The 16545-nt window shown below is 41.7% G+C and overlaps 3 protein-coding genes across 6 annotated transcripts in view; 2 read left to right on the top strand and 1 right to left on the bottom strand.

Moving 5' to 3' along the window:
* Window positions 1–8002, top strand: part of flnbl (filamin B, like) — a 59458-nt gene extending 51456 nt beyond the window's left edge. For all 4 annotated transcript variants that reach the window (XM_070992836.1, XM_070992825.1, XM_070992815.1 and 1 more), the window contains 8 exons: window positions 1480–1746; window positions 1897–2034; window positions 2126–2241; window positions 4669–4801; window positions 4996–5172; window positions 5388–5606; window positions 5780–5989; window positions 6238–8002. In XM_070992836.1, the coding sequence (XP_070848937.1) occupies window positions 1480–1746; window positions 1897–2034; window positions 2126–2241; window positions 4669–4801; window positions 4996–5172; window positions 5388–5606; window positions 5780–5989; window positions 6238–6425 (1448 nt within the window). In that variant the 3' untranslated portion in view covers window positions 6426–8002. The remainder of the gene's footprint in view (window positions 1–1479; window positions 1747–1896; window positions 2035–2125; window positions 2242–4668; window positions 4802–4995; window positions 5173–5387; window positions 5607–5779; window positions 5990–6237) is intronic.
* Window positions 8003–9649: 1647 nt separating this feature from the next.
* Window positions 9650–11120, top strand: LOC139328523 (protein SPMIP1). The gene is made up of 4 exons (XM_070958262.1): window positions 9650–9825; window positions 10363–10543; window positions 10798–10900; window positions 11002–11120. The coding sequence occupies exons 1-4, from the start codon at window positions 9650–9652 to the stop codon at window positions 11118–11120; spliced, it is 579 nt and encodes a 192-aa protein (XP_070814363.1).
* Window positions 11121–12253: 1133 nt separating this feature from the next.
* Window positions 12254–15411, bottom strand: LOC139329071 (complement C1q subcomponent subunit B-like). Its single transcript, XM_070959204.1, has 5 exons — window positions 15326–15411; window positions 14499–14658; window positions 14034–14265; window positions 13293–13413; window positions 12254–12620 (listed from the first exon to the last, which is right to left on the bottom strand). Exons 1-5 carry the CDS (start codon window positions 15326–15328, stop codon window positions 12411–12413), a joined length of 726 nt encoding a protein of 241 aa, XP_070815305.1. The 5' UTR covers window positions 15329–15411; the 3' UTR covers window positions 12254–12410.
* Between the last annotated feature and the right edge of the window lie 1134 nt (window positions 15412–16545).

The raw sequence follows: 16545 nt of genomic DNA, 5'->3' as shown, positions 1-16545 counted from the left end.
AGCTGCTCCTCTTCCTCCTCTTCAGCTGTTTCCTGTCTGACGTTTCTCTGATCTGTAGTTTCTTTCCACTGCTCTGTACTGACTGTGGTTTGTCAGCTTTATCTTTTGTTCTTTCCTAACCTCCTTTTCTTGTCTTTTTTTCCCTCTTCTTCCGTCTCACCCTGCCTCCTTTTCCTTGGCTTTTTTTTATAGCTTTATTTTTTTTAATTTCTCCATTTACACATTTCTGCCTTTCCCCTTATGTCTTCCATAATCTTTCATTACTTGTTTCTTTTCTTGTAATCCACTTTATCTTCTTCGCATCACCTCTCCCTCCTTTGCTCCTCAGCACCTCCTTATTTTCTCCCCTGCCTTTCTTCTGCTATCGTTCCTCTCCTTCTCTTCCTCTTCACCCTCCTCTCCATCTTCTCCTCTCCCTTTTCTTCCTCCTCTCCCTCCAGTGAGCTGGTTCCTCCTGAACTTGTCTCGGCAGCTCCTCTCTCACACCTCCACCCGGTCCTACTGCTCACTCTGGTGGTCTGGAAGATCCAGAGATCACAGGACTCGCTCTTATGCTGTTGCCCAGGATCGGAGCCTCTCCCCTGGGCGTGTCCGCCTCATCACCGGCCTCTCTGGTCTGGTGCTGGCGGGAGGGTCAAGGGCAGCAAGGGGTGTTGATGCCTGTTTCTCAGTGGGTGGCGTCAGGGTGGAGGGTGCGTTGTAGCATCCTAGGGAAAAAAAATGCTGGGGTTGGCAGCACAAGGTTTGCAACATAGCATGCTTCATTAAGCTGCAGGTGTGTGTGTGTGTGTGTGTGTGTGTGTGTGTGTGTGTGTGTGTGTGTGTGTGTGTGTGTGTGTGTGTGTGTGTGTGTGTGTGTGTGTGTGTGTGTGTGTGTGTGTGTGTGTGTGTGTGTGTGTCTGAGATCTTAAGAGAATCCACCTCGTGCTTCTGTTGCTTTTCTTTGTTTTAGTTTCAGGACTCCATAATAACATAAATGTATCCCAATAGTCAGACGACGTTCCACCACTGTCACCACAGACAGATGGGTGACAGTAAGAAACACAGTAAAAACCAGCACAAAGTGTGTTAAGTTGTTGATCCAGCTTCAAGAGCAGCTTCAGTGCTCCTTAGTGTAGACTGGAGGGACGAACAAAATTCTCCCCCCCCCCAAAAAAGCTCACTCATTTGGTTGATGGTGGTGGAGAGCTCTGTCCAACACTTCAGTCCAAAATCCCTCATAGGTATTCCATTAGATCTGGTGACTGTGAAAGCCAAAGCACATGAATCACATCAAACAGTTCAGTGAGAGTATGTAAAAACCTGCGTTTGCTAAGATTTTCGACTCATATTCAGCTTTTTCTTTTACTTTCTGTCATGATACTGTTTGGGTGTACAGTTGATGCCTATTTCTTCAAACTGTGTCAGGATTACCAGTCTACTTTTCCATTACAAGCTTCCAGTGTTGGAATGAACTGAACTAAAACTCTCCGGTTGCAGCGATCGACATGCAGGACGTCACTGCTGAGGTCACTTCCCCCTCTGGAGCCAGTCAGCCTGCCGAGCTGGTCGCCATGGGCAACGACACCTACTGTGTGCGCTTCGTGCCCACAGAGATGGGTGTGCACAGTGTGAGCGTGAGGTACAGGGGTGTGCACGTGCCAGGCAGCCCCTTCCAGTTCACTGTGGGGCCGCTAGGAGAGGGCGGGGCCGCCAAGGTGAGAGCCGGAGGTCCAGGACTGGAGGGCGCGCAGGCAGGAGAGCCAGGTACACAAACACAGACTTCAGTGTCTTTACACGGACACTACACACCTCGTTCCCGACCCTCAGCTTCACATCAAAGCTGCATGCCTGACCTACAGGGATAAGACTTGGCTCTGTCCTACATGATATTATATTAGAGTTTTCTTTTACCAGCTGAGTTCAGCATCTGGACAAGAGAGGCGGGTGCCGGTGGTCTGGCCATCGCAGTGGAAGGGCCCAGCAGGGCAGAGATCTCCTTCGACGACCGCAAAGATGGATCCTGCGGCGTCTCGTACATCGCTCAGGAGCCTGGTAGAGAAAACACACACAGCTGACCCTGATGTTTGTTCACTGATGTACCTGTTTGACTCCCTGAGTTACATTCTCGCCTCCTTGTCTCCAGGTGATTATGAGATTTCAGTGAAGTTCAATGACCAGCACATACCTGACAGCCCCTACCTTGTTCCTGTTGTTGCTCCAGCGAACGACGCTCGCCGCCTCACTGTTACAGGCCTTCAGGTGAGGCATGAGGAGACACCTCCACATCCAGCCTGCCCTGCCTTGCTAAAGGGCTCTGGGGCACAGTTGCATAAAAATGTGATGTTAGGAGTAAAGATAGATTTTACTCCCATACAAAGCAGATGAACTGGGTGTGATGGTTTGACTGGTTTGAGTTTTTAATCAAACACTGGTTACTGTTGATGTAGATAATTTAAATTTATTATCACTGAGATCAGATTTTTGATGGCTGGTCAGTGTAGCACCAAGATAACTGCAGCACCTCAAAGAGATCATTGCAAAGATTATCGGTTAAATAAATGTTCACCAGGGTCGCCACTGATTGAGCCTTGCAGTATTACAAACTGGCTTTCTGTGGCAACTTTCCTGGAACACATTTTGTTTAAAGTTACTGCTAATGCAAACTGAATATTTCCTACTGCTGCAACTTCACACTGACAGCTTTTAACTGTGTTTCACAGGAAATGTGGTGTTTGTAAGGGAGATTAACACTGACTGCTGGCCGTAAAAAAAAATGCATCTACAAAACAAAACAATGATCATTTGGGGCATTTTTTGACAGAGGATCAGTTTGAAATATTGTAAGATTAATGGAAGAAGGAGAAGCCACAGTGAGCTGTTAGATGAAGAGTTGCAGGCGACAGGCTGTATACCTCAAACTTCTCAGGGAGGTGACAACCTAATTTCCTGCTGTCTGCAGACTTTGTGCAACATAAAATTAGATCAGAGTTGCTCACAGAATGATGGAAAAAGGTCAATTATTGGTATCAAGTTATTGGACATCAGACTAAATAGCTCATATCAGTCAAACCCTTGCAGTTGTACAGATAGTCAGGTATTAGAATTTTCTTTATGCAACTGGCCTCTCATGGACGTGACCACAGCCAGGCAAACCCTCTGTTTCTGTGTGAAACTGACACTTTGACCTCAGAAAGGTGCCAAAAGAAACATCAAGGAGAGTCAAAACTGGAAGTAGTTTGTCCTTCATCCTTTTTTGGACAGACTCTTTAGGGCTGAGTAGGACTCTAACACACAATTCTTTTCATTTTTGTCTATTATTTATTATAGAAAGATTATTATATTCAGATGTCATTTTATTGGACCAATCAAAAACCCAAAGATATTCAATTAATAATCATGTAGAAGAGAAAAAAAAATAAAAAATGTCACATTTGAGGAGCTGGAGCCACAGTGTGATCAGCATTTTTGCTTGATGACTGAACAATTAATCTATTATTATAGTTTTTAAAGATGACCACAGTCAACTAATAGATTAACTGACTCATTGATGAACCCTTTTCCATTTTGAACACTCCATGATGTTTCATATCATTTCCAAAATGTCAGTTTCACAACACAGTATCAAGGACAGATTTCCTTGACATTCACTGAACGCAGTACCTCTGTCTGTGTTGGATGGACAAACATTGTCCTTTCAGTGATGTAATCCAAAATGCATCTGCTAAGACTGACTGAGTTTAGATACCTGTGTTCAGGAAATCTTCCCTGTCCCGACTGTTTTGTCTGGCTCTGGTCATCCCTCTTCTGTCTGGTGTGGAAATGCTGGTGTTTCTCTTGTGTTTCATTTAAAGGCTTTTAACAGCATCATCATCACCATTATCTGCATCATCAGCTCCCTGGTTGCCTAGTTACAGCAGACGGAGGCGGGCCACAGCAAACGTTCCCCTGTCCTTTTAGAGACTGTAGTTTGTTTCTAGTCTGTAGCTGATGAACCTCTGTTCAGTCTGCAGTGCTCTAATGTCTTCACTGAATCTGGGTCTTATGGTACAGTCAAACACTGCTGTCTTGGTACTTAATGGCAAACTGCTTATCCCTTTTAATATCTCTGGTTGTATTTGGCAATTTACAGGATTTTTTGCATCAGTGTGATGAGATACCTTGCTTTGTTTGATATTCAGACATTCTCATTAGGCTGCTTTATATACAGTTTCCTAAATTAACTTTACTTACCATTTACTATATCATGACATGACGTTTGGGTATTAAGCCTCAATCGTGGAAACACTATGCATCTAAAACCTCTAAAATGTTGGAAACCATGTCAAATTTAATGAGATCTGCCTTAAAGACTGTACTATAACACTGTCAGACTGTAGTGCAGTGTCACTGTGCCTAACTCTGCTTTTTAACACTGTGGCCATCTGCCTCTGTCTGCTGAAGCTGCACCAACACGAGCTCAGGTAAGAGTTGAAAACAGTCAATAAAATACATGGAGAGAAATCGTAAAAATAAGAGAATAGAATAGGAACTGTGAACAGGAACACAGTATTTTGTTTGTAGCACTTAAAAGTGAGTGTATTTGTATATATTTGTGTGTCTGTGTTTCAAAGTCTTACCTCATTTTCTTCTCGGTTGTTTAACTGTCCATCCCTGCGCATTGGCTGTGTGTGTGTCTGACCTTGGTAGGAGTCTGGTCTGAAGGTGAACCACCCAGCATCCTTTGCGGTGCGTCTGAATGGAGCACAGGGCAAGATGGCAGCCAAAGTCCACAGCCCCTCTGGAGCTCTAGAGGAGTGTGTTGTCACTGAGCTGGAAAAAGGTCTGTGTATGATTTATAAGGGTTTACAAGGCAATATATGGCAGCTTAAAGATGTCTAGAGAAGCCAGGACTTTCCTGCCTGAAGTCCAGCTGCTCTCTATAAATACTGCAAAATTGTCTGTTAAGGAAAAAAGTGTGAAAAATCTTTGCCATTGGGACAGCTGGTAACCAGATCCCTCTGTCCTGTCCTCCAGACAAGTACGCTGTCCGGTTCATCCCGAGGGAGAACGGGGTCCACTCCATCGATGTCAAGTTCAATGGCTCTCACATCCCAGGAAGTCCTTTCCAGGTCCGAGTTGGGGAACCAGGACAGACCGGAGAGCCCAGTCTTGTCTCAGCATATGGAGCTGGACTGGAGAGAGGCACAACAGGTGGGTCACCTGTCTCCCTGTTCAGCTGACTCATGACCTCTTTAACTGTGTCATTCTTATCTATAAAAGTAAAAAAAACTAAGATTGCTTTTAAATATCATTAACTTGTTATTTCATTAAAGGTTAGACATTTTAATGAAGGTTTTGTACAGTTAATAGGAACTCAACACTGTGACAGCTGCTGCTACGTGTAAAACAATGCTTTAATCTCACAGGTACCCAGTCAGAGTTCATCATCAACAACACTAAGGCGGGCCCCGGGGCCTTGGCTGTGACCATCGAGGGTCCATCCAAGGTAAAGATGGACTGTCAGGAGGTTCCAGAGGGCTACAAGGTGCAGTACACTCCCATGGCACCTGGAAACTACCTGATCAGCATCAAATACGGGGGACCAAACCACATCACTGGCAGCCCCTTCAAGGCCAAAGTCACAGGTATTAGTGGACGTCACTGTGCTGAACTTATCTGCACTGTGCCACTACAGTCTTGTTAACCCAAAGATCCATCTGTTGATCTTCGGTGCTAATTGAAAGATGACCTTGACCAGAATAAGGTTTCTTATGATTGAATGAAAATGATTTTACCTGTTCTTTTCCGTCTCTCTTAGGTCCTCGACTGGTGAATGTGACCAATGCCAGCGAGACGTCGACCCTGACTGTGGATCCGGCAGTAAGGGCGTCCAGCAGCAGCTTCACCCAGAGTGCCATGCCCAGGCTGGCCGACTCCGACGCCAGCAAGGTGCTGAGCCGAGGCCCTGGCCTCAGCAAGGCCTTTGTGGGCCAGAGGAGCAGCTTCTCTGTTGACTGCAGCAAGGCTGGTAAGGATCTGACATGATTCCACTGTTGATCCATGATCATGGTGTACACACTTTGCTTCCTGTTGGGAGGGAAAGATTTGTCGTTGTTTTCGACACTTGATGCTACAGACACATTTTGGCTTGTTTTAAGTAGAATTATATAACGACAGCTAAAACTATGAAACAGGTTATGATGAAATGTTCCTTTAGCAGTTCTAACAACACTGGTGTTCAGGTACTTCACTTTCTTGTTATCTTCCCCTCCCCAGGTAAGAATATGCTCCTGGTGGGTGTGCACGGACCTCAGATCCCCTGTGAAGAGGTTCTGGTCAAACACTTGGGCAACCTGCAGTACAATGTAAGCTACGTGCTGAAAGAGCGGGGCAACTACATCCTAGTGGTCAAGTGGGGCGAAGACCACATCCCAGGCTCCCCCTTCCATGTCACCGTCCCATGATGCACCAAGAAACCTGCTTTCACTCCTCCTGTACCACATTCATGTTTGAGTGGACACCTTAGCTGCACATCAAATAACTGTCCAGTGAACAAGTTGCTTAACAGAGCTATTTTTGCTTATTTTGTTTTTTCAGAAATCAGATGTTTCAAGGTTTTCCTGCCCTGACAGAACTGATTTACTTGTTGAAATGTTTTTCAATCTAGCAAATTACCCTTCAAAAAGGAAAAGAAAAAAAAAGTCAGATTTTAACCCACCCCTATTAAGTTGAAGGGAAAAGAAAATTAACATTTCCATGAATGGAGACTCAACACTTTTTCTGCAATGAATCAGGGAGGCAAAATGGTAGATGCTGTAATCTGGCCTAAAGCTGGAGCTGTAAATAAAACAAATAAAAGAAATGACCTGTTTGCGGAAGAGATATCTCATTGATTTCTGCTGCCCTGAAATTATCAATTGACAAATTTTGCACTTGACGATAGTTTTTATACTTGATTGGTAAATAAAGATTACTGGCTTTTCACATGAAGTTAGTGGTTAAGAATGTCTTCACACAACATGGTGTGTCTGCATGTTTCTAAAATGTTAAAACTAGATTTGGAAAAGGTTTCGACCTAGACAAGGGGAGCCAAACTTTTAAAAGCGTCCATTTAGAGAAGCAACTGGAATTACAAGCACTTTGCTTTGGGTTTAGGAGTTCTGTGACGTTTCTCATTGGTCAATTATAGCTGAATCTGTGCAGACCCTTTATCAAGTGCTGACTTAACAGCTCAGTTTAAAGTAGAAAACTGGAATTCTCTGTGTTTGGTTTACTGTCGGTATGATGTTTCTTTTAAGTATGGTCAGACCGGAATTGCTCTGACAGGAAGCATCAAATTGTACACGACTACTGATGTTTATTGTTCATTTCTTGTTCTTGAAACTTAGCTCCCAGAATCCCATGAGTACATAATGTTGCCATAACGAACCAATGACTGTTAAAGCTGCCTTCACACTACTGGTTCCTGCACTGTACAACAGACTACTTGATTATGTGCTAGATGTTTGGGTTCATCGCTGTTTTCTGTTGTTCCTTCAGCTGCATTTTCACACGAACAGATCTGACTTTTAACTTTGTGGCTCAGTTCTGATCTGCTTCACGTCTACCTGAACAGAGTAGAAATCACACTGTGGTAGGGATGCTGGATGACCAGGGTTCAGATTTGATACTGATATTAATTAAAGTCCAGCATCCTCAGTTATTCTCTACCACTGATACTCTTTGCAGTCAAAGTACAATGAAAAACAGACTGTCACTCACTGCATTAAAATGCTAAAATGGAACAAATCTGATCTGAGCTGGAAGATTAAAGGTCATATTTTTGGTTTGTGTGTAAATCCTGTAGAAATCTGGATGAATGTCTTAATGTCTTAACCTGGATGTTGTTGCCTAATCATTGCTACTTTTGATACTTAAGGGATGAGAGGACTTTTGTATGGGGGGAAAGAACTTCTCATTTTGTATTAGGGATTGGGTGTTTTAATGTGAAATTAAACCCTGAGATGATGTACATTTGATAATTAAAATCAACAGGAATTAAGACGATTGACTTTAGTCTTTCATTTTCAGGATCTAATCTCTTTTCTTCAATTTGACATGTAGTTTCATTAAGAGGTTACAGGACAGTGGAAGTAGAAGGTTAGTTAACCTTCCACTAAAAATATTATTTTCACTTTAGGACGACCTTTAAGAAGGTTCCTAATTGAGTGAAATGACCTGCAAGTATGTAAGTTACAGACACACATAGCAACATCACTTTAAACACCTCTTTACCTGGTAAGCAGATAAGTCATCAGCTCTGTGTGTGTGTGGTAGACTCTGCTTCCCTGGCAGGAAAACAAAGGAGACAATTAACGTCCATACCACTAATCTGCACACAGATTTAAGATAGCTGGCACACGTAGCTAATTTATTCCCCTTAACTTTCTGACAAACGAACTCGGGGTAAAACCGCGTTTGGTGGCGTCAAACGTCAACACAGAAGAAGAGGGGACGGAATATAGAACAAAATTCCACCATAAGTGTGGAAATACTGTTAGTAATATCAGCAAAAAAACGTACCGCTTTCCTCAACAAGCAGATAAAGTTAAAACCCTCGCGTTCACGCACGTTACTGTCAACGGTCAACACAGTAGCGCGCATGCGCACACACGCGGAGGGACGTTACTCCGGAGGAGGAAAAATTAATAAATTGTATTATAAATTAATTACAATAATAAATAAAGTCGCTACATCAATGTGAAACTGTCGTCTTATCTAAATTGAAAGACTGAGTTCCTGTTAGCATGCTACATTTGCTATATCATGTCAACAACTTTAGCCTTAGTAAGCTATTGCTAAAGTGAACAGGCTAGTGTGAACGTTTGCATGTAATGCAATTAGTGTGCTAAGTGTATATCATTTAATTAGCAGGATTAATTGTGTCTGTCATCAAATGAGTGAACCTGTCAGCGCTAATGCTGATATTCTGCTGATATGCTGATATATTAGCATGTTAGCATACGAGGAATTTCGCTAAGATACTGTATCTCACATGGTCCAAAGAACTACAAGTGTCACCAAACCGATACCAAATGACTGTAACACAATAGCATCGATGGCAGCTATATCTGTGATGTCATTGTACTGAAAATTGATTATATTTAGATTAGTGTAACACAGTTATTCCCAACCACTGTTCCACAGCACATAAGTGTGCTGTGAGAAATCATCAGGTGTGCCATGGAAGATTATCCAATTTCACCTGATTGGTGCTCTAAGGCTTAGAGCATAGCATGGATAAAAGTGTCTGCCAAATGACTGACTGTAATTGTCAATTGAGACTACATTTTTGTGACATTTTTGTTTGGTGGTGTGCCTTAGTGATTTCTCTAATGTAAAATATGTACCGTGGCTCAAAAAGGTTAGGAAACACTGCTGTAACAGGTGGTGGGAGAACAGGAAGTGTGTTTGCATGTGTCTCATGTTTCCCTGTGTTACAGAGTGTTATCTGATCCACATCTCATTTCCACTGTAAGAAGCTGATCCTACACAGCTCTGCATCACACACACCAAAGGTAAATTATGATATTTAACAATTATCTAATCTTATTATTTATACTGGGATTTCAGCAATGCGGCACCTCTATCATGTAGATGATGGCATGCAGTTTGTTGGACAGCTCTAAATGAAGCTTTCTGGCAGAAGATGAGTTACCTGCTGACGACCCAGAGCCAGAACTGCTACCGAGAGCAGATCCAGAAGGAGATGTTGACCCGTTTGGCCTGGAAGAGCCGCTATGCCAAACTTTACCCGACCTGCTACAATCCCAGCAACCACATCACAGAGCCAAGGGAGCTGGCTCATGTGACTGCTGACTCCCGGTGAGCATCTTTATTCACATTAACCCTGCAGTCAGACGGGTTTTCATGTAAAACTGCAGCTCTGTTGTCACCCTGAACCCACACGTGAGTGTGTTTTCAGGATGATTCAAATCTGAGTAGTGAAGGTTCAAAACAATTTTAGGGTCAACTTCTTCAATGCAGTGAGCATCGGCTGCGTCAGCTGCGTCAACCGATGCCTCTGGCACACATCAGATGTGCCGTACAGACAGAAAGTAGTCTACAGACCAAATGTGATAACGATGATGGTTTTCTGGAGAGCTGATGGAGTCAGTGCTGGAAAACAGGCCAGTGGCTAATATGTCAGTCTGTAATGAGTCATGCCATGACAAAGCCAGTATGTGTTGAATTCATCCATATCTGTACTGTTTAGTGAGTAGTGTAGTGCAACAGAAATGGCAATTCTGGTTGAGAATTTAGCTTTAATATAATTCATAAAGACTAAAGACGTAAATATAAAATTGTATAAACGTATCACACAAACAATCGATGATCCACATGTTTTAATCCACTTTCCAGGTCTGTTCTGCCTCCTGTTACCAGGACACCCAAGAAGCAGAACAGCCTTCCTCCTCCTCCTCCTCCTTCTCCTCCTCCTGTTCTCTCTTCAGAAGGGGAAGGCCCGCTCAGTGTGGCCCCCCTGATGAGGCCAGTTTCTCCCCAGACCAGACATGCTCTCTATCAGGACTCCTCTCACCATGTACGAATCACTGTGACACACAACCTACTTGAAATTAGAACTTGCTTAATCCTAATTTTGAATCCTTCAGTACCCAGTAATATTTTGATTTATAGAAAATCATGCTAATGCTTCTAATAAAGACAGTATTGCAGGCAATTACTCCATCAATGAAATCATCATTTGGTTGTTGGTCAGTATTCCTATATTGTTACTAAATGTTAAACATTATACATCACATTTAAAAGTTATTTCAAACCACGTGTCCTCTGCAGGGGAAGGGGCGGAGTCTCTACCTGCAGAGACGAGGCCAGATTAGACCTGAGGAGAAGTTTGACTTTCCTATGCTCTCCTCCTGGGAGTACGGTTGGAGGCTGGGTAATATGAAGATAAAGCCTGCCCTGGATTAAATTGATGACTTTGTTTTTTTTTTTTTTTAGTTTTTTCTCTAGATTAACAGTGTCTGCCTGGATCCACAGGCGACTACACTCTGGATTACAGGACTCCGTCCCGAGCCAAGTCTTCAGTGGTGAAGAACACCTTCTACGCCAGGAACGGTGTGTTCAGCAGCCCGTCAGCTACCGACTCACTGGGATGAAGTTCAGAGAGTGAAGAGCAGCAAACAGGCTTTCATCTGATGAAAAATATTCCTGTTTGTTTGAAGACACACTGATTTTATTTTAATGGACAACAAGTGCTAAAAAATCCCCAAATGTTGCTTCAGCACATCGTTCTGAGATTTATTGGTCCATTTTGTCATGACTGTTATAATTAATCATTTGTAATGATTTGACCATGTTTTAATTATGGTGTGTATCTCTTGATACTGTCCTTTAAAATGACGTGTTTGTAAACTGATTGGTGAGATATAACAAATTTGAAAGAGCGTGAGATAATGGGAAAAAATGTAAATTCAACAGAAAAGCACATCCAGCTATCCCCCACTTCCTGTAACATGGTCTGTTTACCATCCTCACACCTGTAAGGCCAATTGTCTGCCAACCTGACACAGTGTGATGGATAATTAATGAACTCCTGGCCGGGTATCAGAGAGGTGTATGCCTGATACCTCAGTGTTGTCAAATAGTGAGCCACTGGAGGAAATGTAACACACAATGTTAAATATTTAATTTCTAATCAGTTATAGTAATTCCATTATGCTTCCTCCAAGAACTGAAGTTCTGTTCCTGTTGTGCAGATGCATAGATGTTTATAGTATACAATGTAAAGTAGAAACTTATTTATTCTTTCTTAATGTTCAGGGTGTGTTTACACGTTATAAGCCTTAATATGTAACCTTCTCTTTCAGCAAGTAAAGTAAGTAAATCCATCCTTTTACAACTGGACACTGTAGTTTTTAGCAAAGATGAAATAGCATATTTGTTGGGGACTATTTTCAGTGGTGGATTAATCCACATTTGGCACTCAAGTGAGTATTTCTCAGAGCAAGATGGTGTATGAGGGATTAACTTGAAGGAAAACAGTGTGTGCATTCATGGTAATAAATTAACATGTCACCCAGTGCTACAGTGTGACTCACTGATGTGTTTTTAATATTTTTTGGACAACAATGGAGCTCTATGGCACAGAGAAAGAAGCTATATCAGGTTCTGTTAGCAGGATCAGGTCATGGAAACATTTGACCAAAGGGGGGCAGAGTTAGTTCTTGAGTTCATTTTGTCCTCGTTTGATATTAACCTGCACAAAGCAAAAAGTATGGTCAGTGATTTTCTGACTAGAAATTTGATGTTTATTGAGGATACATAATTGAAGAGTTTAAATGAAGTCTGATCTTGTACTGTTACAGAAAACTCATTTCATTTAGTTGCTGTAAAGGTCCCCAAAAAGTCTGTGATGTTAATAACACTGGTTTCGTGGATCAGAGGCTTCAGGCGGTGGGGAAGATCAGGAAGCCGGTGAAGATGTGGCTGGTGCTGCTCTGGCTTGTCACAATGGTGTTGAACCTGGTTGCCTCCAGTGAGACGGTGTCTCCAACCTCCAGCTCCAGGACCGCTGAGCCGGAGGTGACCAGGAAACCTTCAGATGTGTCACACAGTGTCATGTGACTGTCGCTGCCCTTCACCAGCTTCAGACACACCTAGACATGAACAAATACAGAATTAAATAATAAAATGTCTCTTTTGTGAGTGGGGCAGAGAAACCTTTATTACAGATAGTAGAAAGGTGACAGGAAATGAGGAAGAAAGAGATACAACAAAGCTCTCTGGATGGACTCAAACCGGGTATGTAGTCCAGGGTCAGCATCCCAACCTTTAAACCAGGGTGCCTTGAAAAAGTCTTAATTTTAGTTAAATGCAGTAAATACTCAACTAAAAGTTCAAAAATGTACTGAAGTAAAAGTAAAGTGAACTTTAAAGTAAAAGCATCAGAAGCATAAGTCCTCATTATGCATAATGGTCCCTCTCTAAACACATTATTATTACATCAATGGATTATTAGTTTTCATGCTTTTGATGTATAGGTGGTATTTTAATATTGTAGCTGGTTGAAGTGGAGTTAATGTCAACTATAAACTGTAGTGTAATTTTACCTTAAGCCTCGTATTTAATAGAAGATAAACATTAATGAAATTCAGGCTAATCACGTGATTTAAGTATTAAATAGCAGTAAATGCAAATACCAAAATAAAGTACTGCAGTACTGCAGTAAATGTGATTTGTGATCACTGGATAAATGATTTAATCTGACTCTTGACAAGAAAATGATGCTAATCAGAGAAGATATAAGACAAGAAACCCTTCAGACTCACTCTGCTCTTTGCTGAAATGTGGTAACTGAAGAAATAGACGCCTTTGATGGTGCTTACGAATGAGCCGTTTGTCAGCGGCTCTGACATGCGAAGCTGTTGTTCCAGGTCCGGCTGAATGTCTCTGTGGGGAGGTTACAGAAAAACTTTTTAGGTTTTTATTGATTATTTTTTTATGGTTGTTGTATCATCAAATGTTTCATGAACCACTTTTTGTTTCTCCATCTTATGTTTTGTGTTTTACTAGCTATTGGTTGTTCACAGTGTTGTGGCCTTGGGGATAAATCCTAATGACTTTGGTGATCTGGTTGGTGGATTGCCATGAAATGTGATGAACACATTCATGCTCCCCTCAGGATTAAATGTTAGAAAATGATAGCATGCTAACAACCTAAATTCCGGCTTCATATCAGCATGTTCACATTGTAATTATAAGCATGTGAGCATGCTTACAAAGCACTGCTGTGCCTATAAAGCCTCACAGAGCTGTGACATTTTTGACTGTTAATCTCTTCAGAAAATCCTAAAGATATTTTTGTCCAAACTTAAATTTAAATGTTGCTTTTAAATTCAGAATATTTACACTATAGACAAATATTTAAGTTTTCTGGGCCTTTAATAGTGACCTCAGGCTGTTTGCTATCTCATCAGTTGGCAGTTCTGTTCTAGTTCAGTTCTACTCTTGTGTTATCAGGACATGCATCACATGAAATACCGCTGCTGTCTCACCATCAAAGCACTGACCTGTTGAAGACGATGGCCGTGTCCAGCTCTGGTACCTGTGATGACAACCATTTGTAGGAGAAGTAGGATTTCTGCTGTTTGGAAGGGTTGAAGGCCCGTCCCTTCTCCCCTGGCCTGCCTGATCTACCAGGAGGCCCCGGGAGGCCCACATCACCCTTCAACCCAGGCCGTCCTGGGGGCCCCCACAGACCTGCCCCCCCCTTCTGGCCCCTGACAGGCTGACCTGCCTCACCTATTCATGTAGAGAAACTCTTATTACACATTATAACTAATCACTAATCACTTAACAGCCAATACTTCCAAACCTCTCACCAAAATTTAACTTCAACTCATGAACATAGATTCCCCTGCTGCATTAAAAAAAATGAGTCAGATAAACTAATCCTGAACACAATGAAGACGTATGTTACAATCAGGTTTACGTTAAATTACAGTAAAATGTATCTGATGTCTGTATCAGCTCACCAGAGTCTCCTTTTTCTCCCTTGAGACCATCCAGTCCGTTGTGCCCATGGCTGCCTGGTATCCCAGGGATCCCCGGGTTTCCACAGGACTGCGTGACAACTGGGCCGACGTGAACCAGCAGCAGAAGTGCTGCAGTACTGCAGCTCAGCCACTGGGGGGCCTGAGTGAATGCACACAGATACACACAAACCTGTTTGTGTCACTTAAGAAGACCAGGCATTGACTTTTACTGACTCCTTGGAAACTTAACTTAAATTTTAACCATAACCACTACATATTTACAAGCTAACAGTGACCTGAACTAAACATCAAACCTTAATCTTAAAACAACTTGTCTTGCCTTGTGGGGACCAGCTTTGTCTCAAATAGGAAAGTTTCCCCAGCTGAGTGTCATTATCATAATTACAAATTTGATGAGTAAAACCCAGTGACACACATTGTACAAAGAAAGATGATTTTTCTGAATCGCTGAGAGGTTCAAAATTAATATCTAACAATACATACATGAAAGTTTTGAATGGTCTAACCAATTATACACAAACCATATGCACAACATGATACATAATGTTGAAATTAAGATATCAGAAATTTAAGTGAAAGACAAATTAATGGCTAAAATGACTCCTCTGCTCAAGAACAGCAAATCCTACTGTACTACAGTAAAATGTAAAATATAATGACGTGGATTTAGATTCAACATGTGGAAAGAAATGCTATGAAACATCCACTTCTGTATCAGCAATGCTTCTGTCTGATGGAGTTATTTCTCCCTGCCTCTCTACATATATATTTTTGTTCTATGGTTTCATAGGATACAAAAGTCTCACCATTTGCAGGTATAGCAGTCGCTCGTCTTGTGGTGGAGGAATACGCTGGTGGAGAGCGGAGGTGAAGAGCTGTCCTGCTTCAAAGTGACAGCAGCAGCTCAGTCAGGAGAAAACAGGAAGTGAAACGGTTCAACAGCGCAGGATTGCTGCTCTGCTGGTCTCCATAATAATCATATTTAGGATCCAACACTGACTGAAGCAGCGACCATGAAGACACTTTGCTGCCGGCAGTGGTGGAATAGAGCAAAGCACGCAAACTCATGTACTTTGCTTAAGTACAAATGTGAGGTATTTTTACTTAAGCATTTTCACCTCATGTTATTTATACTTCAAATCCACAACATTGTCTGTGGTGAGGTTAAGATGTTATATACAGTGAAATGCTAATTACACATCAGTCATAATAATCCTGCATTATGAGTAGTTTTTCTTCAGATACTTTAAGTGCATTTTTTAAAATTTGTTGTGCTTGTTTAATTTTTCAGAGGCAGTCACTAATATATTTAAATTGCCGACACTTGGATAAGCATAATACACAGCTATTAGTTTTAAGGTACTTCAAATCTTCAAATTAATTTCCCTTGCTATTTTTTTAACACTAACTAAAATAAGTAAATACAAATACTCTGAAATACCTCTGAAATGTTGCAATGAAGTAGAAATATAAAGTAACATGATTTGAGAATAGTAAATAAAATACACCTAATTAGCTAATTGTATTTGTGTACAATAGTTACTTTCCACCACTAACCACAGGTGGATGCTACATGTTTTAAGTCCTCTCTGTCTCCTGCTTGTTCAGTTCTGGGTCACATATGTTTTCTCATCATTAGTGCTGTCAAAAATATCGCGTTATTAAGGCGTTAATGCAAATCAATTTTAACGGCATCATTTTTTTTATCGCGCCATTAACGTTCTTTGTGACCTAGTGAACTTGTAGTTTTTTATAAGCTGTGGCCACTGCTAGTAACGTTACAAAAACTACAGGATCCGATTGTAAACCGAAAACAAAACAATAGGCACGCCCCACGCATTTTGGTCTCACCTGCTCGCTAGCTGTGAAAGTGTAGGCGGATGTCAAGCGCAAAACGCCGAAATGGATGCAAACAAGATTCTGAATAGAAAGTTTAGTTTCAAAAAGTTGCCAAATGGGTCGACTGACAAGACCAAAGTTTGGACAGAGGCATACAGTATGGATACCGCAACTAAAAACAAGCTTA

This window comes from Chaetodon trifascialis, chromosome 3 (assembly GCF_039877785.1).
Source record: "Chaetodon trifascialis isolate fChaTrf1 chromosome 3, fChaTrf1.hap1, whole genome shotgun sequence".
Taxonomy (NCBI): Eukaryota; Metazoa; Chordata; class Actinopteri; order Chaetodontiformes; family Chaetodontidae; genus Chaetodon; species Chaetodon trifascialis.
Note: the sequence above shows the minus strand (reverse complement) of the source record. Positions and strands in the feature narration are given on the sequence as shown.